Source organism: Ranitomeya variabilis, chromosome 2 (assembly GCF_051348905.1).
Source record: "Ranitomeya variabilis isolate aRanVar5 chromosome 2, aRanVar5.hap1, whole genome shotgun sequence".
Taxonomy (NCBI): Eukaryota; Metazoa; Chordata; class Amphibia; order Anura; family Dendrobatidae; genus Ranitomeya; species Ranitomeya variabilis.
Window position 1 is genome coordinate 575,914,335 of NC_135233.1, and position 27,366 is coordinate 575,941,700.

General features: G+C 44.2%; 1 protein-coding gene across 3 annotated transcripts in view; it reads left to right on the forward strand.

Moving 5' to 3' along the window:
* DNAAF1 (dynein axonemal assembly factor 1) overlaps positions 1 to 21,834 on the forward strand; it is a 62,323-nt gene extending 40,489 nt beyond the window's left edge. For all 3 annotated transcript variants that reach the window (XM_077288277.1, XM_077288279.1, XM_077288280.1), the window contains exons 10-12: positions 10,693 to 10,767; positions 19,704 to 20,007; positions 21,589 to 21,834. In XM_077288277.1, coding sequence (XP_077144392.1) covers positions 10,693 to 10,767; positions 19,704 to 20,007; positions 21,589 to 21,686 — 477 coding nt within the window. In that variant the 3' untranslated portion in view covers positions 21,687 to 21,834. The remainder of the gene's footprint in view (positions 1 to 10,692; positions 10,768 to 19,703; positions 20,008 to 21,588) is intronic.
* The last annotated feature ends 5,532 nt before the right edge of the window (positions 21,835 to 27,366 follow it).

A 27,366-nucleotide genomic window follows, 5' to 3' on the forward strand; every position in this document is an offset into this window, starting at 1 on the left:
GGGAAAAAGTTTCGAATATGGTGCAACTGATAGAACAACTCAGGAAGTCTCCAGTAGTAACTACGCAAAGCAATGTCCATACTGGGATCAATGACAGCCTGTCTACCAGCGGTCCAGTGGGCCCAGAGTCACACCAGAGACCTCCAGTGGGAGATCTTAGAAGCAGATTCTGTGTTAAAAGGGGATTTAGAAAAGCACTTAAAAATCTCCTTGCAAACAATACATTCCCTAGCTTGGTGGGTGGATCCACACAATCTAACCAGGGGTGTTCCATGGGTATGGCCAACATCTATAACCCTAACCACCGACGCGAGTCCTTGGGGTTGGGGGCTCATGTGGACAACCAGGTTGCTCAAGGGCCATGGTCGGAAGAGGAAAAACTGGGTTCTTCCAATATGAAAGAACTTCTAGCGGTAAAATATGCACTCATCCACTTCCTACACTCCCTCCATTCCCATCACGTCAGGGTATTATCGGACAACAAGGTAGTGGTGGCCTACTTGAATCACCAGGGGGGCACGAGATCTCGTATGCTGATGGAAGTAACAAAATCCATCCTATTATTAGCAGAGGCCAAACTGTTATCACTGTCAGCCCTTCACATCAAAGGGACGGAGAACCAAACTTCAGATTTTCTAAGCCGAACACAACTCAAACAGGGAGATTGGGAGTTGAATCAGATAGTCTTCAACCACATAGTACAATTGTGGGGTCTTCCAGAAATAGATTTATTTGCGAACAACCAGAACCGAAAGACTCAGGCCTTTTGTTCAATAGACCCACGCGGGAACCCAGTAGCCCTAGATGCCTTTTTAATTCCATGGAACTTTCATCTAGCCTATGTTTTTCCCCCAATAGCACTAATTCCTTTAATGTTGAAAAAAATCAGAGAGGACGGAGCTGTAGTCATCATGATAGCTCCCTTCTGGCCAAAGAGGGCATGGTTTCCGTGGTTAAGGATAATGTCTGTAACAGATCCCTGGGTCCTTCCAGAAATTCCAAACCTGCTGTATCAGGGGCCGGTAAATCACCCGCAAGTAAAGAACTTGCATATGAGGGCTTGGAATTTGAAAGGAAACTTCTAATCAAAAGAGGGTTCTCTTCAAATCTAGTCTCCACTCTCCTGCTAAGTAGAAAGCCAGTGACTACTAGAGCGTATGGGAAGGCTTGGCGAAGATTTTTATCAGCATCAGGTGCCAATTTATCTGAGGAAATCCCAATTAAAAAAGTGCTAGAATTTCTTCAGAAGGGGCTAGAAAAAGGCTTAGCAATGAGCACGCTTAAAGTCCAGGTAGCAGCTTTGGGCACCCTTTACAACTGTGATCTAGCGGGGAACTGCTGGGTAAAAAGATTCATTAAGGCCTCGACCAGATCTAGACCAGTGGTACACCATACTACACCTCCCTGGGATTTAAGTTTAGTCCTCTCTGCACTGACTAAAGCACCTTTTGAGCCACTGTCACAAGCCTCTTTAATAATATTATTGCTTAAAACCTCCCTTCTGGTGGCGCTAACGTCAGCACGGAGGATTAGTGACATGCAGGCCCTATCAGCGTATCCACCTCTGGCACGGATACTAGACGACAGAGTAATCCTTAAAATCGATCCATCTTACCTTCCTAAAGTGGCATCACATTTTCATAGATCTCAGGAGATCTTGCTACCCTCCTGTCCAAACCCCAGAAATGAGAAAGAGGAACATCTACATACACTAGACGTTAAGAGATGTTTAGTTCAATACCTAGCTGCCACATAAGACTATAGGAAGGATAGGGCTCTGTTTGTGTGTTTCCAGGGTCCAAATAAAGGGCATAAAGCATCGAAGGCCACTCTTGCGAGATGGATAAGGGACGCCATTATCCTCTCGTATTCATCAAGTAATGAGGACATTCCAGAGGAAGTCAGAGCTCACTCGACCAGATCGGTGGTGGCCTCCTGGGCAGAGAGAGCAGGAGCATCAATTGAACAGATATGTAGGGCGGCCACTTGGTCGTCTCCTTCCACATTCTTTAAACACTACCAACTAGACCTGCCTCCTTCTTCAGACCTCACCTTTGGCAGAAGGGTTCTAGAGGCGGTGGTCCCTCCCTAATGTACATCTATGAAATTCTCTCCGTGGTGCCGTCATGGGGTAAGAGAATATCGTAGTTACCGATAACGGTATTTCTCTGATCCCATGACGGCACCCGTACATTCCCTCCCTTCACGTGTGAGTGTGAACACTAGAGTTAATCTTAATACTTAGTCACGCGGTGCCTCTGATAAGTTAAAATTAAAAAGTTTTTTGTTTGATAACATTTAAGTTACAGCTGAAGTTCTGTTAAGTCTCTGTAAACCAACTGATGTGGGAGAGAGGTACCGCCTTTTTCACCTGTAGGTTTCCTGTCCCTGAGGGCGGAGCTCTCTCCGTGGTGCCGTCATGGGATCAGAGAAATACCGTTATCAGTAACTACGATATTTTGTCTCATCTGACCACAGCACCTTCGTCCGATCACTCACAGAATCATCCAGGGGTTCATTGGCAATCTCCAGACAGGCCTGTACATGTGCCTTCGTATTTTAAACCTTTAAGGCGTAATGTGTTACCAATGGTTTTCTTGGTGACTGTGGTCCTAGCTGTCTTGAGATCATTACCAAGTCCCCCAAACACCCCCCCCCCCCCCCGTGTAGTTTTAGGCTGATCTCTCACCTTCCTCATGATCAAGGATACCCCACGAGGTGAGATTTTGCATGGTGCCCCAGATCGATGTCAATTGACACTCATTTTGTATTTCGTCCATTTTCTTACTATTGCACCAACTGTTGTCTCCTCACCCAGCCTCTTACTTATGGTTTTGTAGCCCATTCCAGCTTTGTGCAGGTCTATAAATGCAATTTATATAATTTATACAATGTGATTTTCTGGATTTTATTTTTGATATTCTATCTCTCAATTTTAAAATTAACCTACCCTTAACCCCTTTCTGACCTCGGACGGGATAGTACGTCCGAGGTCAGAAGCCCCGCTTTGATGCGGGCTCCGGCGGTGAGCCCGCATCAAAGCCGGGAAATGAACAGCTGACATGTGCCTGTAATAGGCGTGGGCAGAATCGCGATCTGCCCGCGCCTATTAACTAGCTAAATGCCGCTGTCAAACGCAGACAGCGGCATTTAACTACCGCATGCGGCCGGAAATGATGGCATCGCCGACTGTTATGGTTCTCAATGGCAAGAGAACATAGCCCAGCAAACATAAGAACTAGCTCTTGGAAGGATGGAAACTAAACTGACCATGAACTAAACCTGCCGCACAACTAACAGTAGCCGGGTAGCGTAGCCTGCGTTTTATCCCTAGACGCCCAGCGCCGGCCGGAGGACTAACTAATCCTGGCAGAGGAAAATATAGTCCTGGCTCACCTCTAGAGAAATTTCCCCGAAAGGCAGACAGAGGCCCCCACAAATATTGGCGGTGATTTTAGATGAAATGACAAACGTAGTATGAAAATAGGTTTAGCAAAATTGAGGTCCGCTTACTAGATAGCAGGAAGACAGAAAGGGCACTTTCATGGTCAGCTGAAAACCCTATCAAAAGACCATCCTGAAATTACTTTAAGACTCTAGTATTAACTCATAACATCAGAGTGGCAATTTCAGATCACAAGAGCTTTCCAGACACAGAAACGAAACTACAGCTGTGAACTGGAACAAAATGCAAAATCAAACAAGGACAGAAGTCCAACTTAGCTGGGAGTTGTCTAGCAGCAGGAACATGCACAGAAAGGCTTCTGATTACAATGTTGACCGGCATGGAAGTGACAGAGGAGCAAGGCTAAATAACGACTCCCACATCCTGATGGAAACAGGTGAACAGAAAGGATGATGCACACCAGTTCAATTCCACCAGTGGCCACCGGGGGAGCCCAAAATCCAATTTCACAACAGTACCCCCCCCTCAAGGAGGGGGCACCGAACCCTCACCAGAACCACCAGGGCGATCAGGATGAGCCCTATGAAAGGCACGGACCAAATCGGAGGCATGAGCATCAGAGGCCGTCACCCAAGAATTATCCTCCTGACCGTATCCCTTCCATTTGACCAGATACTGGAGTTTCCGTCTGGAAACACGGGAGTCCAAGATTTTTTCCACAACGTACTCCAACTCGCCCTCAACCAACACCGGAGCAGGAGGCTCAACGGAAGGCACAACCGGTACCTCATACCTGCGCAATAATGACCGATGAAAAACATTATGAATAGAAAAAGATGCAGGGAGGTCCAAACGGAAGGACACAGGGTTAAGAATCTCCAATATCTTGTACGGGCCGATGAACCGAGGCTTAAACTTGGGAGAAGAAACCCTCATAGGAATAAAACGAGAAGACAACCACACCAAGTCCCCAACACAAAGCCGAGGACTAACCCGACGCCGGCGGTTGGCAAAAAGCTGAGTCTTCTCCTGGGACAACTTCAAATTGTCCACTACCTGCCCCCAAATCTGATGCAACCTCTCCACCACAGCATCCACTCCAGGACAATCCGAAGATTCCACCTGACCAGAAGAAAATCGAGGATGAAACCCCGAATTACAGAAAAAGGGAGACACCAAGGTGGCAGAGCTGGCCCGATTATTGAGGGCAAACTCCGCTAAAGGCAAAAAAGCAACCCAATCATCCTGATCTGCAGACACAAAACACCTCAAATATGTCTCCAAGGTCTGATTCGTCCGCTCGGTCTGGCCATTAGTCTGAGGATGGAAAGCAGACGAGAAAGACAAATCTATGCCCATCCTAGCACAGAATGCTCGCCAAAATCTAGACACGAATTGGGTACCTCTGTCAGAAACGATATTCTCCGGAATACCATGCAAACGGACCACATTTTGAAAAAACAGAGGAACCAACTCGGAAGAAGAAGGCAACTTAGGCAGGGGAACCAAATGGACCATCTTAGAGAAACGATCACACACCACCCAGATGACAGACATCTTCTGAGAAACAGGAAGATCCGAAATAAAATCCATCGAGATGTGCGTCCAGGGCCTCTTCGGGATAGGCAAGGGCAACAACAATCCACTAGCCCGAGAACAACAAGGCTTGGCCCGAGCACAAACGTCACAAGACTACACGAAGCCTCGCACATCTCGAGACAGCGAAGGCCACCAGAAGGACCTTGCCACCAAATCCCTGGTACCAAAGATTCCAGGATGACCTGCCAACGCAGAAGAATGAACCTCAGAAATGACTTTACTGGTCCAATCATCAGGAACAAACAGTCTACCAGGTGGGCAACGATCAGGTCTATCCGCCTGAAACTCCTGCAAGGCCCGCCGCAGGTCTGGAGAAACGGCAGACAATATCACTCCATCCTTAAGGATACCTGTAGGTTCAGAATTACCAGGGGAGTCAGGCTCAAAACTCCTAGAAAGGGCATCCGCCTTAACATTCTTAGAACCCGGCAGGTAGGACACCACAAAATTAAACCGAGAGAAAAACAACGACCAGCGCGCCTGTCTAGGATTCAGGCGTCTGGCGGACTCAAGATAAATTAGATTTTTGTGGTCAGTCAATACCACCACCTGATGTCTAGCCCCCTCAAGCCAATGACGCCACTCCTCAAAAGCCCACTTCATGGCCAAAAGCTCCCGATTCCCAACATCATAATTCCGCTCGGCGGGTGAAAATTTACGCGAGAAAAAAGCACAAGGTCTCATCACGGAGCAATCGGAACTTCTCTGCGACAAAACCGCCCCAGCTCCGATTTCAGAAGCGTCGACCTCAACCTGAAAAGGAAGAGCAACATCAGGCTGACGCAACACAGGGGCGGAAGAAAAGCGGCGCTTAAGCTCCCGAAAGGCCTCCACAGCAGCAGGGGACCAATCAGCAACATCAGCACCCTTCTTAGTCAAATCAGTCAATGGTTTAACAACATCAGAAAAACCAGCAATAAATCGACGATAAAAGTTAGCAAAGCCCAAAAATTTCTGAAGACTCTTAAGAGAAGAGGGTTGCGTCCAATCACAAATAGCCTGAACCTTGACAGGATCCATCTCGATGGAAGAGGGGGAAAAAATATATCCCAAAAAGGAAATCTTTTGAACCCCAAAAACGCACTTAGAACCCTTCACACACAAGGAATTAGACCGCAAAACCTGAAAAACCCTCCTGACCTGCTGGACATGAGAGTCCCAGTCATCCGAAAAAATCAAAATATCATCCAGATACACAATCATAAATTTATCCAAATAATCACGGAAAATGTCATGCATAAAGGACTGAAAGACTGAAGGGGCATTTGAAAGACCAAAAGGCATCACCAAATACTCAAAGTGGCCCTCGGGCGTATTAAATGCGGTTTTCCACTCATCCCCCTGCTTAATTCGCACCAAATTATACGCCCCACGGAGATCTATCTTAGAGAACCACTTGGCCCCCTTTATGCGAGCAAACAAATCAGTCAGCAGTGGCAACGGATATTGATATTTAACCGTGATTTTATTCAAAAGCCGATAATCAATGCACGGCCTCAAAGAGCCATCTTTCTTAGCCACAAAGAAAAAACCGGCTCCTAAGGGAGATGACGAAGGACGAATATGTCCCTTTTCCAAGGACTCCTTTATATATTCTCGCATAGCAGCATGTTCAGGCACAGACAGATTAAATAAACGACCCTTAGGGTATTTACTACCCGGAATCAAATCTATGGCACAATCGCACTCCCGGTGCGGAGGTAATGAACCAAGCTTAGGTTCCTCAAAAACGTCACGATATTCAGTCAAGAATTCAGGAATCTCAGAGGGAATAGATGATGAAATGGAAACCACAGGTACGTCCCCATGCGTCCCCTTACATCCCCAGCTTAACACAGACATAGCTTTCCAGTCAAGGACTGGGTTATGAGATTGCAGCCATGGCAATCCAAGCACCAACACATCATGTAGGTTATACAGCACAAGAAAGCGAATAATCTCCTGGTGATCCGGATTAATCCGCATAGTTACTTGTGTCCAGTATTGTGGTTTATTGCTAGCCAATGGGGTGGAGTCAATCCCCTTCAGGGGTATAGGAGTTTCAAGAGGCTCCAAATCATACCCACAGCGTTTGGCAAAGGACCAATCCATAAGACTCAAAGCGGCGCCAGAGTCGACATAGGCATCCGCGGTAATAGATGATAAAGAACAAATCAGGGTCACAGATAGAATAAACTTAGACTGTAAAGTGCCAATTGAAACAGACTTATCAAGCTTCTTAGTACGCTTAGAGCATGCTGATATAACATGAGTTGAATCACCGCAATAGAAGCACAACCCATTTTTTCGTCTAAAATTCTGCCGTTCACTTCTGGACAGAATTCTATCACATTGCATATTCTCTGGCGTCTTCTCAGTAGACACCGCCAAATGGTGCACAGGTTTGCGCTCCCGCAGACGCCTATCGATCTGGATAGCCATTGTCATGGACTCATTCAGACCCGCAGGCACAGGGAACCCCACCATAACATCCTTAATGGCATCAGAGAGACCCTCTCTGAAATTCGCCGCCAGGGCGCACTCATTCCACTGAGTAAGCACAGCCCATTTACGGAATTTCTGGCAGTATATTTCAGCTTTGTCTTGCCCCTGAGATAGGGACATCAAGGCCTTTTCCGCCTGAAGTTCTAACTGAGGTTCCTCATAAAGCAACCCCAAGGCCAGAAAAAACGCATCCACATTGAGCAACGCAGGATCCCCTGGAGCCAATGCAAAAGCCCAATCCTGAGGGTCACCCCGGAGCAAGGAAATCACAATCCTGACCTGCTGAGCAGGATCTCCAGCAGAGCGAGATTTCAGGGACAAAAACAACTTGCAATTATTTTTGAAATTTTGAAAGCAAGATCTATTCCCCGAGAAAAATTCAGGCAAAGGAATTCTAGGTTCAGATATAGGAACATGAACAACAAAATCTTGTAAATTTTGAACTTTCGTGGTGAGATTATTCAAACCTGCAGCTAAACTCTGAATATCCATTTTAAACAGGTGAACACAGAGCCATTCCAGGATTAGAAGGAGAGAGAGAGAGAAAGGCTGCAATATAGGCAGACTTGCAAGAGATTCAATTACAAGCACACACAGAACTGAAGGAAAAAAAATAAAAAATCCTCAGCAGACTTCTCTTTTCTCTCCTTTCTCTGTCAATTAATTTAACCCTTTGGGTCCGGTCAAACTGTTATGGTTCTCAATGGCAAGAGAACATAGCCCAGCAAACATAAGAACTAGCTCTTGGAAGGATGGAAACTAAACTGACCATGAACTAAACCTGCCGCACAACTAACAGTAGCCGGGTAGCGTAGCCTGCGTTTTATCCCTAGACGCCCAGCGCCGGCCGGAGGACTAACTAATCCTGGCAGAGGAAAATATAGTCCTGGCTCACCTCTAGAGAAATTTCCCCAAAAGGCAGACAGAGGCCCCCACAAATATTGGCGGTGATTTTAGATGAAATGACAAACGTAGTATGAAAATAGGTTTAGCAAAATTGAGGTCCGCTTACTAGATAGCAGGAAGACAGAAAGGGCACTTTCATGGTCAGCTGAAAACCCTATCAAAAGACCATCCTGAAATTACTTTAAGACTCTAGTATTAACTCATAACATCAGAGTGGCAATTTCAGATCACAAGAGCTTTCCAGACACAGAAACGAAACTACAGCTGTGAACTGGAACAAAATGCAAAATCAAACAAGGACAGAAGTCCAACTTAGCTGGGAGTTGTCTAGCAGCAGGAACATGCACAGAAAGGCTTCTGATTACAATGTTGACCGGCATGGAAGTGACAGAGGAGCAAGGCTAAATAACGACTCCCACATCCTGATGGAAACAGGTGAACAGAAAGGATGATGCACACCAGTTCAATTCCACCAGTGGCCACCGGGGGAGCCCAAAATCCAATTTCACAACAGCCGACCCCGTCACATGATCGGAGGTCGGCGATGCTGCAGAATAGAATAGTAACCATAGAGGTCCTTGAGACCTCTATGGTTACTGATCCCCGGCAGCTGTGAGCGCCACCATGTGGTCGGCGCTCACAGCACACCTGATTTTCTGCTACATAGCAGCGAACAGCAGATCGCTGCTATGTAGCAGAGGCGATCGCGCTGTGCCTGCTTCTAGCCTCCCATGGAGGCTATTGAAGCATGGCAAAAGTAAAAAAAAAAAAAAAAAAGTTAAAAAAATGTGAAAAAAATAAAAAATATATAAAAGTTAAATCACCCCCCTTTCGCCCCATTCAAAATAAATCAATTAAAAAAAATTAAACCTACACATATTTGGTATCGCCGCGTTCAGAATCGCCCGATCTATCAATAAAAAAAAAAGCATTAACCTGATCGCTAAATGGCGTAGCGAGAAAAATATTAGAAAAGCCAGAATTACATTTTTTTTGGTCGCCGCGACATAATGCAATGACGGGCGATCAAAAGAACGTATCTGCACCGAATTGGAATCATTAAAAACGCCAGCTCGGCACGCAAAAAATAAGCCCTCAACCAACCCCAGATCTTGAAAAATGGAGACGCTACGAGTATTGGAAAATGGCGCAATTTTTTTTTTTTTTTTAGCAGAAAGTTTGGAATTTTTTTTCACCACTTAAGTAAAAAATAACCTAGTCATGTTAGGTGTCTATGAACTCGTACTGACCTGGAGAATCATAATGGCAGGTCAGTTTTAGCATTTAGTGAACCTAGCAAAAAAGCCAAACAAAAAACAAGTGTGGGACTGCACTTTTTTTGCAATTTCACCGCACTTGGAATTTTTTTCCCGTTTTCTAGTACACGACATGCTAAAACCAATGATGTCATTCAAAAGCACAACTCGTCTCGCAAAAAATAAGCCCTCACATGGCCATATTGACGGAAAAATAAAAAAGTTATGGCTCTGGGAAGGAGTGAAATACGAACACGGAAAAACGGAAAATCCCAAGGTCATGAAGGGGTTAAAATTATAGATTGTTCATGTCTTTGTCAGTGGGCAAACTTACAAAATCAGCAATCATCCTGGTATATATTTCTCTTATCCTAGTCTATAAAGTTGTGCTCAAAAGTTTACATACCCCAGCAGAATTTTTGCTTTCTTGGCCTTTTTTTTCAGAGAATGATACCACCAAAACTTTTTCTCCACTCACGGTTAGTGGCCGGGTGAAGCCATTTATTGTCATACTACTGTGTTCTTTTGTGGCATGCTGGTTGGTGGTGGGTACTCTTTAAGGCCTCATTCACACTTCAGTTTTTTTTCTCAAGTTAGAAAAATGTATCAAGTTTCATCAGTGATTTTCAGCAGAATTTTATCGTACTTTGGCCCAATTTTCATCAATTTTTTTCATATGTAAAAAAAAAAAGAAAACCCTTCAACACCTAATCTTATTTAATAATCCATGAAAATCTGGCTTCCCTCGGGCAGTATCCTAGTGCTTCCCAATTATTTTCACAGACGCATAAACTTGCATTGGGGATTTTGATCTGACACTCGGATCAAGATCTGACATGTCATCTCGATTTTGCGCCAGCCACAAAATCATGGAAAGTCAATGGCCCATAGACTTTCATAGGTATGAGTGCTATCCATGAAAAACACGGATAACACTCATACAAGAAAAAGTGACTTATGAATGAAGCCTAAGATTGAATGTGCTGATAATTTGTCTTTACAACGTAAAATGTTGTTGCATTCTGATTGTCTGTTATATAGGATTTGCCAGATTTGGAAGATGAGGACATTACTGAGCTGCCCCAAAACATGCTGGAGAACATTACTACTAATCAGGTAAGTATTAGGAGCATGGAGCAAACATTCTGCCAATTTTCTCCTGTGTATTACAGTCGCCGTCCCGTGGATGAGATTTGTAACCGATCTCATCCACACACCGAGTAGTAAAAATCTGCAGCAGAAATTAACCTGATGTGCGGATTTTCACTGCAGATTTCCCCATTTCTTACTGCAAGCATAGAAGCCATGTACAACGAACATTAGAAGCAGGTTACAGGTTAAACAACTATTAAAAGATCAGTTGTCTGGTGAACATCATAATGCTGATGACGCATGTCATAGGAACGCAGCAGGGGGAGTCACACAGATCTCACCGCTGCCACTACTATGTCAAGGAACACAACTCCGCTGCCTCCAATCGTCAGGACAATTGCAAAATTGACGAGTGATGGACGAGGCCGCGGCTGCTTCCACTACCAGGCCGGTTATTGGGGGAGTTCACAGTAAGTGTATGGTATATACACCTCCGATTCCAGCGGGCAACATATCTTTTTTGTTTTTCGGAGTTGTATCAGGGCTTGTTTTTTATGTGGTGAGACCTAGTTTTTGTTTGTTACTATTTTGGGGTTCATTTACATTTCTGATTTATTTTTATTCATTTTTTTTTTATAGAAAGGTGAAGTTTTGGTTTTTTTTAACAAAAAAACAATGATTTTGCCATGTAGATTTTATTTTTATGTTCTGGCGTTTGCCTTATAGGATAAATAGTTTAATGGTTGGGATCATTAGGCAGAAAACTATACCAAATATTATCATTTGTTTTATTTTCTAGATGTAACTTGTAAAATTGGGAGGAAAAGCAGATGTGAATTAAACTTAAATATATATATGTTTTTTTATTTAAAAGTTAAGTACCTATTTAATTGGAAATTGGAAATTGTCACCAGGTCTTTTCCGTACAAAGTAAGGCCTGGACTTTTCAGCCCTGATTTACAGAATTCTAATATGCTAGATACGGGTGTCAATATAGTTCTTGCCACATATAAGTATTTGGGCTGGGAAGAGCTAATATATACCGTAATATATACTCGAGTATAAGCTGAGTTTTTACCCTTCGCCACGACAGCACCCCACATGAGAGAGAGGGATCCGCCCCATAGGAACAGGAAACCTACAGAATAAAAGGAGGCGGTCCCCTCTCCTCCTCAGTTTAGGTTTCCTGTTCCTACAGGGACCCAGCTTACCTACAGATGAAGAGGATCCCTGGGCCATGCACCCACCTGCGTCGGTATCTGAGGGAACGGCAGGGGCTGCGGTTCCAGAAGCAGCGACGGGGGAGCCCCTGCTTGCAGCCTCCCCCCTCGTCTGGCCAAGCATCCACGGTCCGGGTCCGGTCACCGTGGGTCCGCCCGGCACCGTGAGGACGCGCGCGCTGCTGCGGCCGGTTTAATATCCCTAGCCGCCGCATGGTGAGTGAGAGCGGCGCGTCTAACCCGGAAGTCGCTGGAGCACTTCCGGGTTGGTCCGGGGAGGCAGGAGAATGGGCGGCAGATTTAAAAATGCAGCGCTAGCGTCGGGCCGGTGTGTGTGAGATGGCTTCACCGGCCGACGATGCGCATTTGCCCGCAGTGCAACAGCGTTCTCCCAGCAAAGAGAGAAGCGCTAGGAGCAGCACAAAGAGTGGTGGTCGACCTCCAGAGAAGGGTTCTACCACCAAACGAAATCCGCCTCCAGAACCGGTACCTGTCAGCTTCACTGGGTGAGTTTTTGAAAGAGTCTCTTCCTATATGCTGATACAGTGGGGCAAAAAAGTATTTAGTCATTCAGCAATAGTGCACGTTCCACCACTTAAAAAGATGAGAGGCGTCTGTAATTTACATCATAGGTAGACCTCAACTATGGGAGACAAACTGAGAAAAAAAAATCCAGAAAATCACATTGTCTGTTTTTTTTATAATTTTATTTGCATATTATGGTGGAAAATAAGTATTTGGTCAGAAACAAAATTTCATCTCAATACTTTGTAATATATCCTTTGTTGGCAATGACAGAGGTCAAACGTTTTCTGTAAGTCTTCACTAGGTTGCCACACACTGTTGTTGGTATGTTGGCCCATTCCTCCATGCAGATCTCCTTTAGAGCAGTGATGTTTTTGGCTTTTCGCTTGGCAACACGGACTTTCAACTTCCTCCAAAGGTTTTCTATAGGGTTGAGATCTGGAGACTGGCTAGGCCACTCCAGGACCTTGAAATGCTTCTTACGAAGCCACTCCTTCGTTGCCCTGGCGGGTGTGCTTTGGATCATTGTCATGTTGAAAGACCCAGCCACGTTTCATCTTCAATGCCCTTGCTGATGGAAGGAGGTTTGCACTCAAAATCTCACGATACATGGCCCCATTCATTCTTTCATGTACCCGGATCAGTCGTCCTGGCCCCTTTGCAGAGAAACAGCCCCAAAGCATGATGTTTCCACCACCATGCTTTACAGTAGGTATGGTGTTTGATGGATGCAACTCAGTATTCTTTTTCCTCCAAACACGACAAGTTGTGTTTCTACCAAACAGTTCCAGTTTGGTTTCATCAGACAATAGGACATTCTCCCAAAACTCCTCTGGATCATCCAAATGCTCTCTAGCAAACTTCAGATGGGCCCGGACATGTACTGGCTTAAGCAGTGGGACACGTCTGGCACTGCAGGATCTAAGTCCATGGTGGCGTAGTGTGTTACTTATGGTAGGCCTTGTTACATTGGTCCCAGCTCTCTGCAGTTCATTCACTAGGTCCCCCCGCGTGGTTCTGGGATTTTTGCTCACCGTTCTTGTGATCATTCTGACCCCACGGGGTGGGATTTTGCGTGGAGCCCCAGATCGAGGGAGATTATCAGTGGTCTTGAATGTCTTCCATTTTCTAATTATTGCTCCCACTGTTGATTTCTTCACTCCAAGCTGGTTGGCTATTGCAGATTCAGTCTTCCCAGCCTGGTGCAGGGCTACAATTTTGTTTCTGGTGTCCTTTGACAGCTCTTTGGTCTTCACCGTAGTGGAGTTTGGAGTCAGACTGTTTGAGGGTGTGCACAGGTGTCTTTTTATACTGATAACAAGTTTAAACAGGTGCCATTACTACAGGTAATGAGTGGAGGAAAGAGGAGACTCTTAAAGAAGAAGTTACAGGTCTGTGAGAGCCAGAAATCTTGATTGTTTGTTTCTGACCAAATACTTATTTTCCACCATAAAAAAACAGACAATGAGATTTTCTGGATTTTTTTTTCTCAGTTTGTCTCCCATAGTTGAGGTCTACCTATGATGTAAATTACAGACGCCTCTCATCTTTTTAAGTGGTGGAACTTGCACTATTGCTGAATGACTAAATACTTTTTTGCCCCACTGTATATGTTCCTCCTGTATCTTTCCTCTAGACTAAGAAAAGGACACACAAGTCCAAGCACAAGGAATGTGCTTTATGTACGCAGCCCCTCCCGGATGATTACGTTAAAAAACTGTGTTCGGAGTGTATCATGCAAACCTTACGGCAGGAAAATATAATGACTCCATCAGATGTCAGAGCTATAATCCGGGAAGAAATGCAGGGGTTGGCGCAGACAAGTACCACCAGTACCCGTCAGCTTAGTAGGTCCAAATCTCCAGTCAGTTCAGTCAGAGGATGTATGTATATCCTCAGGTGAAGCGGAATCCCAGCCGAGCTCATCCGAGACTGAAGGGGGACTTTGTCTTCCCAACAGCAGTGTGGACAATTTAATAAAATCTGTCAGAAGCACGATGGGGTGCTCAGATGAGAAAGAAAGTAAATCGGCTCAGGACATCATGTTCGCGGGGTTAGGACAGAGGAAACGTAGGTCCTTCCCCGTCATAAAAACTATTAAAGAAATAGTAAAAAAAGAGTGGGATAAGCAAAATAGAGGTTTTCTACCATCATCCTCTAAAAGACGCTATCCCTTCAGCGACGAGGAGCTAAATACCTGGTCAAAGGTGCCGAAGGTTGATGCCGCTGTAGCCTCCACAACCAAACAGTCGGTCTTACCGGTGGAGGATTCAGGAGTCCTGACAGACCCGCTGGACCGTAAAGCAGAAGCTTTACTAAAAAGGTCGTGGGAAGCCAACACGGGGGCGTTCAGGCCTGCCATATCTAGTACCTGCACTGCGAGGTCACTACTCGTGTGGATGGAGCAACTGGAGGAACAGATTAGAGGTAGAACTTCGAGAGAGTCAATCCTGTCGAAATTCCCTCTAATCAAAGAAGCAGTAGCATTCCTGGCTGATGCCTCTTTGGATTCGCTACGCCTAGCAGCCAGGTCAGCCGGCCTAGTGAACACAGCCCGGCGAGCACTCTGGCTAAAGAACTGGAAAGGGGACGCACAGGCCAAAGCAAAACTTTGTGCGATCCCCTGCCAGGGTGAGTTCCTTTTCGGAAAAGCGCTGGATGAACTCCTGAGTAAAGCAGGAGAAAGGAAAAAAGGCTTCCCTAACCAGTATCTTCCATCCTACAGGAGAGCCTTCAGAAGACGTCCCTTTACCAGGAACAAGCCGTTCGAACAAAGGGAGCGATGGGAGTCGAAGGACCCGAAGCAAAAAGGTGCCTTTTTTAGCGGGTCCCATAACCTGAAACGCAAATACCGCTAACCTGGAGGTGGGCGGCAGATTAAAATTCTTCCTCCCCAGATGGGAACAAATAACATCCAGCCAGTGGATTCTGGACATTGTACAATACGGCCTAAAATTGGAATTTGACCGAATCCCTTGGGATTCCTTTATAGTAACATCTCCAAAAGGTCAAGACCAACAAAGGGCTCTGGAATCAGAGATCCTATCTCTTCTGTCTAAAAAAGTCCTGATAGAAGTTCCCCAGGATCAAGAAGGGAAGGGGTTCTATTCCCCTTTATTCTTGATCAATAAGCTTGATGGTTCATTTAGAACCATCATAAATCTCAAGAGATTAAACGCCTTCCTGCGTAATCATACCTTCAAAATGGAATCCATTAGTTCAACCATAAAACTCTTGTTTCCTAGGTGTGTCATGGCCGGAATAGACTTAAAGGATGCCTATTATCATCTTCCCATACATGCCGAACATCAAAAGTATCTAAGGGTAGCAGTCACCCTGGAAGGACAGGTTCGTCACTTTCAGTATGTTGCAATGCCATTTGGGCTTTCTATGGCTCCCCGCATCTTCACTAAGGTGATATTAGAAGTGATGGCTCATCTACGTCAACGAGATACCTTGATAATACCCTACCTAGATGACTTTCTAGTGGTGGGAAACTCTATGCTTCAGTGTAAAACTCGTCTATCTAATACGATCTCGTCCCTACAGGAGTTAGGTTGGATCGTCAACTTCGAAAAATCACGGCTGAATCCAGAAACCGTCCAGACATTTCTAGGAATCCAGCTAGACTCCGTAAGTCAGAGATGCTTCCTCCCCCTGGCAAAGAAACTGACTATACAATCAAGGGTATCAGACGCAATACGCAACCCCTACATGACACTAAGGAAGGGCATGTCTTTACTGGGGTCATTATCATCATGTATCCCTGCTGTACCATGGGCACAATTTCATACTCGTCAATTACAGTATGAGGTATTGTCGGCTCAGGGAAAAGACGGACATCTAGAAAGCAGAATAACTCTTTCCAAAGATGTCTTAGAATCACTATCCTGGTGGCTAGACATGGACCACCTCTCAGAGGGTGTGCCATGGATAATAGACCCGTCTAAAATAATTACCACCGACGCCAGCCCTATTGGGTGTGGAGCACATATGAAAGACAGTCTGGCCCAAGATACTTGGGACCAGGCAGAATTGTCATGTTCCTCCAATTGGAAGGAGTTAAAAGCGGTAGAATATGCCTTAAATCACTTTCTTCCGCAGATTCAAGGAGCAAATGTAAGAATTTACTCGGACAATTCCACCACAGTGGCATATGTGAACCGTCAGGGTGGTACAAGGTCAGGAAGTCTAATGACCATAGCTGCAGACATCTTCCAGCTGGCAGAGACTCATCTAACATCCCTAACAGCCCTGCACATCAGAGGTGTAGAGAACATCAGGGCAGACTACCTCAGCCGAAACGAGTTACGTCAAGGGGAATGGACCTTAAACAGATCCATATTCAGTATGATAACAGAATCATGGGGGATATCACAAATCGACCTATTTGCCACAAGAGACAACCGGCAAGTAAGAAGGTTCACTTCCCTGAACGCCATGGATCACCCAGATATGTTGGACTCTCTCCACCATCCTTGGAGGTTCCAGCTGGCATACGCCTTTCCTCCGATGTCTCTGATTCCACTAGTGATCAGAAAAATCAGGAGGGAACAAGCAAGAGTGATCCTCATTGCACCATTCTGGCCGAAAAGACCATGGTTCTCTTGTCTCCAGACCATGTGCCTATGCGATCCATGGATTCTCCCATCAGACAAGAAGCTGCTGTCCCAAGGCCCCTTTTTCCACCCGCAAGTGAAAGGTCTTCACTTGACGGCGTGGAATTTGAGAGGCAACTACTAAGATCAAGAGGGTTCTCAGCAGAACTAGTAAACACCCTCTTATTGAGCAGGAAAAGATCTACCACCCTGATATATAGTAGGGTATGGAATAAATTCTTAGACTTTTACACGGTACCGTTCACTAAGCAAGTTCCAGTCACACCTATTCCAGAGTTCTTGCAAAAAGGCCGAGAGTTGGGGTTGTCTGTAAATACCTTAAGAGTTCAGGTCTCGGCATTAGGAGCCCTATATGGATGCAATATAGCAGCTAATAGGTGGATCTCCAGATTCATAAAATCTTGTGAACGTAGTAAACCGGTCCATATTCCCCGTCTACCTCCGTGGGATTTAAATCTAGTACTAGAGGCCTTAACCAGCTCCCCATTTGAGCCACTAGATTCAATACCTTTAAAAGTCCTGACATATAAAGTAGCCCTCTTGGTAGCCCAAACCTCAGCTAGACGGGTTAGCGACATCCAGGCCCTATCAGTAGACCCACCCTTCTTACTGATATTCCATGATCGGATAGTCCTAAAACCAGACCCCTCATACCTCCCTAAGGTAGCATCCACCTACCACAGGTCCCAAGAGATATTTCTCCCTTCCTTTTTTGATTCACCTGTAACTCCAGAACAGCATAAATTCCACACCTTAGATGTCAGAAGAGCCATCCTGACCTATATAGAAAGGTGTCAGACATGGAGGGAGAGTAGGGCTCTGTTTATCTCCTTTCAGGGCCACAAGAAAGGACATGGGGTCACGAGAGCTACCATATCTCGATGGATTAGAGATGCTATCTGCTTGGCCTATACATCAAAAGGCGAGATTCCTCCAGCGGGTATTAAAGTGCACTCAACACGAGCCATGGCTTCCTCCTGGGCGGAACAAGCAGATGTACCGATCCATTTAATATGTAAGGCCGCAACTTGGTCTACACCTTCTACCTTTTACAACCATTATAGACTTGATCTATCTACATCTTCTGATCTGACCTTTGGTAGAGCTGTTCTTAATACAGTAATCCCACCCAAATAATGAATCTCTGAAAATCTCTCATGTGGGGTGCTGTCGTGGCGAAGGGTAAAAAGCCGGATTACTCACCGGTAATGCTCTTTTAATGAGTCCATGACAGCACCCATTTACTACCCTCCCTAAGTTATGCACAGCTCTTCCTTTTAAATTCACAAATAATGGTTGTATAGAGTTTAAGATATTTATGTTGCTGAATAAGAATTAATACTAAAGCTTTTGCGGTTCCCTTTTTGTACTCTGTAAACTAAACTGAGGAGGAGAGGGGACCGCCTCCTTTTATTCTGTAGGTTTCCTGTTCCTATGGGGCGGATCCCTCTCTCTCATGTGGGGTGCTGTCGTGGACTCATTAAAAGAGCATTACCGGTGAGTAATCCGGCTTTTTCAGCACATTTTTTGTGCTGAAAAAGGCCCCGGGTCCCAGAAGATGGATGGGGAGCGTCATCGGTGAAGCTGCAGGTCACAGGAGCCAGCTGCTGTGGCTAAAGCCTGTGCCCGCTGCTACAAAGAAATGAATATTCACTGAACTAGCAGTGAATATTAATTTCTCATCAATAGCGGGCACAGTAGTCGCAGCAGCCGCCTTCCTCAGCGGCCGGGCGATCACATGTGTCCGCTGCTTAAGGGAATGAATATGCACTGCCCTCCACTCCCATGCGCATGTTTACTTCTCTGGCCCGACTAGGGCAGAGTACAGTACTTCAGTGCACAAGCACCCGGGTTCTTTGTCCTTTTTTTGCGCTTGCGCACTGCAGTACTTTGTTCTGCGCTCGACAGGGCAGAGATAAGTGTGCCCGCGCAGGAGTGCGATGCCAGGAAAACTGTGGATGACATAGGACGCGTCATCCACACAAAGCAAAAAGGAGGACGGCATCGCAAGAGGAGAGGAGACACCGGACGATGACAGCGACACCCATCAGATCCAACTGCCCTGTTGGTGAATATAATAAAAGGTATTTTTCTTGTCTTGCAGGTCGGGTTGGGGGCTTTTATACAGCATTATACAATGCTGTATATCAGGGCTGAAAGGTACAGGCCTTACCTCGTATGGGAAAAATCTGGTGACAGGTTCCCTTTAACACTGCTTGTTGCACCTTTTATAAACTCCCATCAGAGCTAGCTCACTGAGGAATTATTAGTTAACCATATTCTGCAACCCGTCTCTTGTACTGAGCGAGGCCAAACGTCTAGTCGGCATGCGGCCAGTGTCTAGTTGGAATGTGGCCAGAAGTATGGAAATCAGTTACTTGCAGTACTGTGACCACCCACTCTCTCATCTGACACCGGCGGTGCGCATGCTATGAGGATTGAGAAGTCAGCAGTCACACAGAGTGACTGCAGATTTTTATCAAAAGACCAAGCAACTCCCTATAAGCTCTGGGTCAATGACTGTTGCCCGTTTTTCAGGCTCTTGTTATTTTTGTCTTTTATTATTTTTTTCTTAACCCTTCGTGTCCTGTAACAGGTATATCGTCCAAAGATTGAAGTGATATCTGGGGACAGCGATGAGAGTGATGGTGAGTGGGAAAAAGAAGACGTGACCACCGTCAGTGGGGACGACGACGAGCAGCTGACACACCATGTAGATATATTTACTACAAATGCCATTGATCTGTCAGCATCCGTGAATATTCATCCAGATGCTGCTATGTCCAAGCCTAAAAGTCTTCTTATCCAAGAAATAAGTAATGAATGCTTGGATGAAAGAGGCAACAAAGAAAGTCAAAACAGGAAGCATGATCTGGAGTCCATGGAGGCAACGACGCTGGGTAATTAACTCGTATTTCTTCTAGAATCCAGTTGGAGAACAATGTCAGGTCTCATGCACATGACAAAATGCAAATATGTAGCCCTGCAATGGAGTGCACAGAATAGTGATGAGCTGAGGTTTCCCCTAAAAGCACTGAAAACATTGCATCCAGAGGACATTTAGACTGATGGATGACATTATACCGATCAAGTTGCTATTTTTATAATAATTGTTATTTGTATATTGTCAACATATTCCGCAGCGCTTTACAATTCAGACAGTGCACGTACAAACAGTATCGGACGTTAGAGAGTAACACATACCTCACCAATTCAGACAAGAGGAGTGAGGGCGCAGTAGTGACACCCCATCGGCAGTGACAACGGAACTTCTCTGTCGATGTGACATCACAGGAAGCAGGAGATACATCGGCAGGTGTAGTCTATGACCGGGAGAGAGCGGTCTGAACTAAGGGAGATTGTTGCTGGTAGTTAGCCTAGTCCCATGGGGGGAAAAAAGTCCTGGATAACCACTTTTAGGGTTTGCTCACACCAGCGTATACATTCGATGAGTGCTATCCAATGTTTTATCAGATAATGGCTCTCGGACCAACGTTAATCAATCGGTCAGTGCTGATGCTCATTTTCTTTCACTAAGGGTATGTTCAGACGATCAGTAAACGCTGCAAGTTGAGCGCTGCGTATTTCTGCAGCGCTCAAGCTGCAGCGTCCTCATGATACAGAATAGTGGATAAAATTTCAATAAATCCCATGTCCACTATGCGTCTAGAGACACCTCCGGATCACCCATGGAGACGGACATGCGGTGCATCTTTCAAGGCCGCAGCATGCCTATTTATCACGTCTCCGCAAGAGAAATTTCACCTGTATAATGTATTGACGCGGTGAATCCACACAGTTCAGTGAACACATGCGGATTCACCTGCAATAGCTGGCAGCACTTTGAGCACTGCGGACATGCGCTGCCAATTCCTGATCGTGTGCACATACCCTAGCAGAATCTGTTACTTGCAATAGGTGAGTTTTATCGAACATCACATGCTTGAAACAAAGTTGTTTACCCACAATATGTCCAGCCCATTTTGGGGATTTTGTGTGAAGTTATTTCACAATTTTCCTATTTTATTTTCACACACACAAAGGAAATAAACATTTGTATAGCAAAACATGTGTAATTGCAATAAATTTCTGGGAGACATGCTTGATTTTCTGTAACAATTGTAAGGGTGCCCAGACTGTCAGCCATGACTGCATCTGTCAAATTCTCAGTGGTTCTTACACCATTCACAAGAATATAGCAAGTATTTAGTAAATGCGTATGTCTATCTGAAGATCATCAGAAACTAAGCTGAATGAAATAACTTGTACAGGTATGTACGGGACCAATATGAACATCAAAACAAGTTGATTTTATTGGTTTATTTGTCACTAATGAACTGCTTTACTCCCTCAATTTGTATACTGAACACTTTGTCATATCTTGCTGTCAATCAAGATATTCATTATATTAATGACTGTAAATTTTTCTTCCTCTCAGTGATTTAGTATTCAGTTCTTCAAAATTTATTTTTCATTTGCAGAGAATTGCAAGAACGTGGACAAAACAGCAGAAGACTCCTCAACTCCTGGGAAGGAGACTGGAGAAATTTATACCTATGATTTGGATTATAAAGCATAAAATGGGGAAGGGGGGTTGATAAGGTTATAATTATGTTCTGTTTTATGGTTAATAGTGTTCTTTGTGGAGATACTTAATGTGAAGATTTGTTTTCTATGGCTTAGTATGTTAAGTAAAGTTTATTAACAAATACACAAAATTAAGTAAACTTTTTTTTTTTTTATTCTTTTTTTTTTTAACCCAGTCGCAACATGAGCCATACATATACATTGCTGGAGGAGCTGCATTCCTGTAACTGCAATATATATGCACGGCGTGATTATCGCAATCAAATGTGTGTGTCACCTCTTTATAAGGTGCAGAGGTGCCCAGCGTCATCAAGGGGCATCACTGAGGGAGGGAGCTCCCTGTCTGCTCCCATCGGCACAGCGTGATTGCGAAAGTGTTGTGCCGATGGTCTCCATGTGAGCCTGGGCTGAAAGATGGTCACGGGGTCACCCAGGGATGGTAGTCTGTAAGCTCCTGGCTCAGAACAAGAGCTGACAAGCCTCATCCCAGTGTGAGAGATGCTGATCTTTTGCCGTGCACTTCAAAAGCATTGTGGAGTATTAGATCAGCGATCAGGGGAGAGAAAGTTGATGTCCGATCCTGGAACAATGTAAAAAAATAAATTTAAAAGTTATTAAAAATATATATACAAAAATTATGAAATAAAGAACAAAAAAATGAAAAAATATTAATCAAATAAATAGTTTTGTAAACTCTGAAAAAAGAGATTAGCACGAGCGCTGCCACCTATCTCTTTTAGGGCAGCATACTGAAAAGCACCCTTTTCCTTGGTGCACACTGAGGTAAGTCCAATTAAGGCTACTTTCACACTAGCGTCGGGAACAACCCGTCGCTGCGCGTCGGGCCGACGTTCCCGACGCTAGTGTGTTCTCCGCCGCACAACGGGGGCAGCGGATGCATATTTCCCACGCATCCGCTGCCCCATTGTGATGTGCGGGGAAGTGCGGGGAGGTGGGGGCGGAGTTCCGACTGCGCATGCGCGGTCGGAAAAAGCGGACCGTCGGGAGCAAAAAACGTTACATGTAACGTTTTTTTCTCCCGACGGACCGCTACCATACGCCCAAACGCCGCCAAACGCATTCACCGTTTGGAAATGCGTCGCAAATGCGTCGCAAATGCGTCGCTAATGTTACTCTATGACGAAACAACGTATCCAGCAAAAACTTTTGCTGGATGCGGCGTTTCGCAAAAACGACGCATTTGCGACGTATTGCAGTTAACGCTAGTGTGAAACTAGCCTAAATAAAGAATGAAAATAGGTATGAGATGCACTAAAAAAGAGTGTCTTGATGAATATTCAAAGTGCAAAGGAGGATAGCTGGAATAACTCTCTTTACCTGTTCATGATGTGTAGTGATGACGATACGTTCTGGATGCTAGTTTGTTAAGGATGGATGCGGGAAGTCCTGTTGCCGCACTGTACTTGTGAGAAATCCTGTGTTCTGAAATCCTATTATCAACAGGTCTGTAAAAAAAAATTTTTCAAGAGCTGTTTTGGTTATTCCAAGTAATCTTTGTTTTTAATAATGTTTTTAAGTGCGCTGAATCCGAAAATGACCTCCGTTTTGTCATAGGACATCACATTTTCTGACAATTTAAATAACTATGTTAAATAAGACAATACCTCAAAATAAATGAAAATAGACTCATAAAATTTATTTTTTATTACAAATGTTTCATGAAAATCATTTTTTAACTGCAATGAGCTCACTAACACACACTAAAATCGATTCTTCTTCCCTGTGAGGCTTCTCTTGGTACATTTACGCTTGTGAGTAGCATCTGGAATGTCTCTCTGAAGCGTCCAACAGTAGTCTGCCATCATTGTAATGCTCCATCTTCCCTGGTATCTTCTTTCCATCTCTTTAATGTCCTGGTGGAATTGTTCACCTTGCTCTTCACTCACAGCTCCCAAATTTTCAGGAAAGATGTTAAGGTGGGAATGGAGGAAATGCACTTTCAAACTCATCAGGCAACTTAAAGCTTGAAATGCTTTCAGCATTCGTCCGACGATTTTTTTCTAGTCATTCTTTACGAACTCTTTAAATGCAAACCACCCTTCTTTTTGAGGATGCGTCATGGTATTGATAAACTCTTGATAAGCTATAAGCTTTCTACTGTCTGGTCCGACGAACACACCTTCCTTCAATTTTGCCTCCGAGAGGCCTGGAAACTTGGTGACCAAGTATTTGAAGCATTCTCCATCTTTTTGAAGTGATTTTACGAATTGCTTCATCAATCCCAATTTTATGTGGAGAGGTGGTAGAAGAACTTTATGGGGAGGAACCAAAGTTTCTCGGAGAACATTTTTTTCACCAACTGTGAGCACCCTCGGCTGCCAATTCTTCTTGGTCCAGTGACTGTCTGTCTCAACTGTCCCATAGACACAGACAAGGGTATTTGGTATACCCAGTTTTTTGCCCGAGCAGCATGACTTTCAAATCCCCGCACACTTGCCAACCGTGGTCTTCCTATTTAAGTTTACAAAGAACCAATCCCAAGTTCTCGTAGGTTTCCTTGAGGTGTACAGAATGACCTACAGGGATGGAAGCAAAAAAAACGCCGTTGTGGAGTAAATTTTGGAGGTCCTCAACACACCTTTTGCACACTTTGAGGCATCCAAGCTTTATCTTGATCTCCAAGCTTTAGTCCGAAATAAGCGAAGTGTACTTTTTTCACAAAGTTTGTAATATTCAGCTGTTGCTTCAACACTGTATATTCACCACAAATGTAACAGAAACTGTCAGGTGAATTAATACTCTTCCGCTGAGCTATAATGCTAATTTTGGGAAACACGGTTGAATATGACGAGCTAAGGCTGGTTTCACACTTGCGTTTTTGTCTGCAGCGTTTTTTGCACAAAAAACGCATGCGTTTTTTTTTCCTATATTTAACATTGAAAACGCATGCGTTTTTTTGCACATGCGTTTGGTCGCGTTTTCAAACGCATGCGTTTTTTGTCTGCATGCGTTCATTTTCAAAAATGCTACCTGCAGTATTTTCTTGCGCGTTTTTTTGCCGCGAAAAAACGCATGCGTTTTTTCGCGGCAAAAAAATGCATTGCTGTCTATGTAAACGCATGCGTTTTTAAGCACATGCGTTTGTTTGCGCTAAAAACGCATGCGTTTTTATAGAAAAAAACCAGAAAACACACTGAAAAGCCACCCACCACCATCAAGGTGATAAAGGGATCCAAACCCTAACCCTAACTCTACCCCTAACCTCACCCCTAACCGTTTAATGAACATTTTCTGACAGTCATATTGCCACGTATTTAAGTGCCACGTATCACGTATTTAAGTACCACGTATTTCAGTTGCACGTATTTCAGTGCCACGTATTTCAGTCACGTTTAGGGTTAGGGTTAGGGGTAGGGTTAGGGTTAGGGTTTTCTTGTTTTTTCTTGTGTTTTCTTGTGTTTTTCTATAAAAACGCATGCGTCTAAAAAACGCATGCGTTTTACCGCGTTTACATGCGTTTTTCACACATGCGTTTTTTTTAAAAAACGCATGCAGATAAAAACGCAAGTGTGAAACCAGCCTAACTGAGATGAAAAAGTGTGAACAGGCGAGAACCAAGATAAAACAATTGAATCAAGCCCGAGCATATCAGAGCCTGCTCGTTCAGCTTGCAACATGTTGATGCTGGTTTCATTTGCTCACTCTGAAAGTTCTTTTCTTTGAAAATTATATATTTTTTTGCCATTGTATATCTTAAATGCATTGATGTGAATTAATTAATAGTAATTTTGACTTTCAAAACCCTAAGATAAAATAAATACCCAAAATTGAGAAAAATATACTAAATTTGAAGAGAATTTTGCATTTTGTGGCAAATCCCGACGTCCAGGATTTTTTTCAAAATTTTTTTTCGTTTTCAGCACACCAAAATACATGGAAATTAGATGAAAATAATCAAACAGCTTTTTAGTCGCAGACCTGTGAATCACAGGTATGTCCTAGATCTACGTTATGTTTGCAAAGGAACCGTGTTGGTGCTCATTTTCTCAACGTCATATCGAAGAAATGTTACCACTATCATGAAGTGCAATCTGTCACGAAAAAACAGTCTCAAAAGCTGTGGAATCTGTTGAAGTGTTCCAGAGTTATGATCTCAAAGTGACACTTTGACTTGCATGAAGAGACCCTTTTTATTCCTTTTTGGTTTCAGTAACATTTGTGAGTGACCAATTAATGCAGCACTGTAGGTGCTGAATGCTTTCCATACAGTAAATACAAAGCTTTTATAAAATGGGGAATAAATCAATTTAGACACAGGGCTATAGAAATTTGATAGTTTATTATGCTTAAAGTAGTTTTTCCAGTGACATGCATTTAACACATAAGGCTTCTTTCACACTTCCATCTTCCAAATGTGCACAAGATCCGTCAAGACGTTGAAATGACGGATCCTGTGCAGATTGTGGAAAATGTGTGCACTGGGCCCGTCTTTCTGAAGGACACGTCGAGCCTATGTGCACCTGTTGTGTATGCATCTTTGCAGCGGTTTTCCGCTGCGAAAACGCATACAGAACACAAACCAGGTTAAAAAAATTTAAAAATAGCAGTATTCTCACCCATCGGCGTTCCCGCCCAGCGATGCTCCCGGCAGCTAGCGTTCCTAGTAATACATTGTGAAATCTCTCCAGAAGTCGCGGTCTCGCGAGACAGCGACTTCTCGCGAGATTTCGCAATGTATTACTAGGAAGTAACGCTAGTTGCCGGGAACATCGGTGACGCTGCGCAGGAACGCCGGTAGGTGAGAATATTGTGATTTTTAATTTTTTTTTATTATTTTTAACATTATATCTTGTTACTATTGATGCTGCATAGGCAGCATCAATAGTAAAAAGAGAGAGAGCCAGCGAGAGAGAATTTCCCTGACGGGAAATTCTTCCACGCATGCTCTCTTTGAAAAGGCGGGACCTTTCGCTGTATTCCTGCTTTTCACAGGCAGTGACGTGACTATTGTAGCCAGTGACGGGCAGCGCAGGATGCGTCGCTGACCGATTTTCTGACGTGTAGAAAAAAGTTCCTTTGAACGTTTTCTCTGCCCGACGGACCGTTTTTTTTATGCAGGATTTAGTGAAAGTCGGATGAAACCGATGGCCATCCGTCACAATCCGTCGCTAATACAAGTCTATGAGAAAATGCAGGATCATGCAAATTTTTTTCCAGGATCCTGCATTCTCAAAAAACGACGGATGGTGACGGGAGCTGAAAGACGGAAGTGTGAAAGAGGCCTAAGGAGGGTTAGATACCTTTGAAAATCTACCCAAGAAAATTTAATACTCCACGGATGAGCAATATAATACTGAAAACATTTAGAACAATTTTTTGGAGGTTTACATACCACCGAATTGAACCAAAGAAGAAATAATACCCTACGGATGAAAAATATAATGCTGATACTTTTTTTTCTTTAACAAGTTTTTGAGGCTTATATACCACCGAAATATACCCAAGAATATGTAAAAGCAATAGCAATGCAGGGATTAATCTGCTCAGTTAAGAGCTCCTGGAAGCTTTTGCTCCATGGGTGAAGATTATTATTGTTATGTTATTTGAGTAGGTGTTTGGTGGATTTTTCTGAGTGTTGCTAGGCTTTGGATGTGTGATAATTTCCTTTCAACTTTGGTTTAACCCCATACGCCACTCCCCGGTGCATTAAT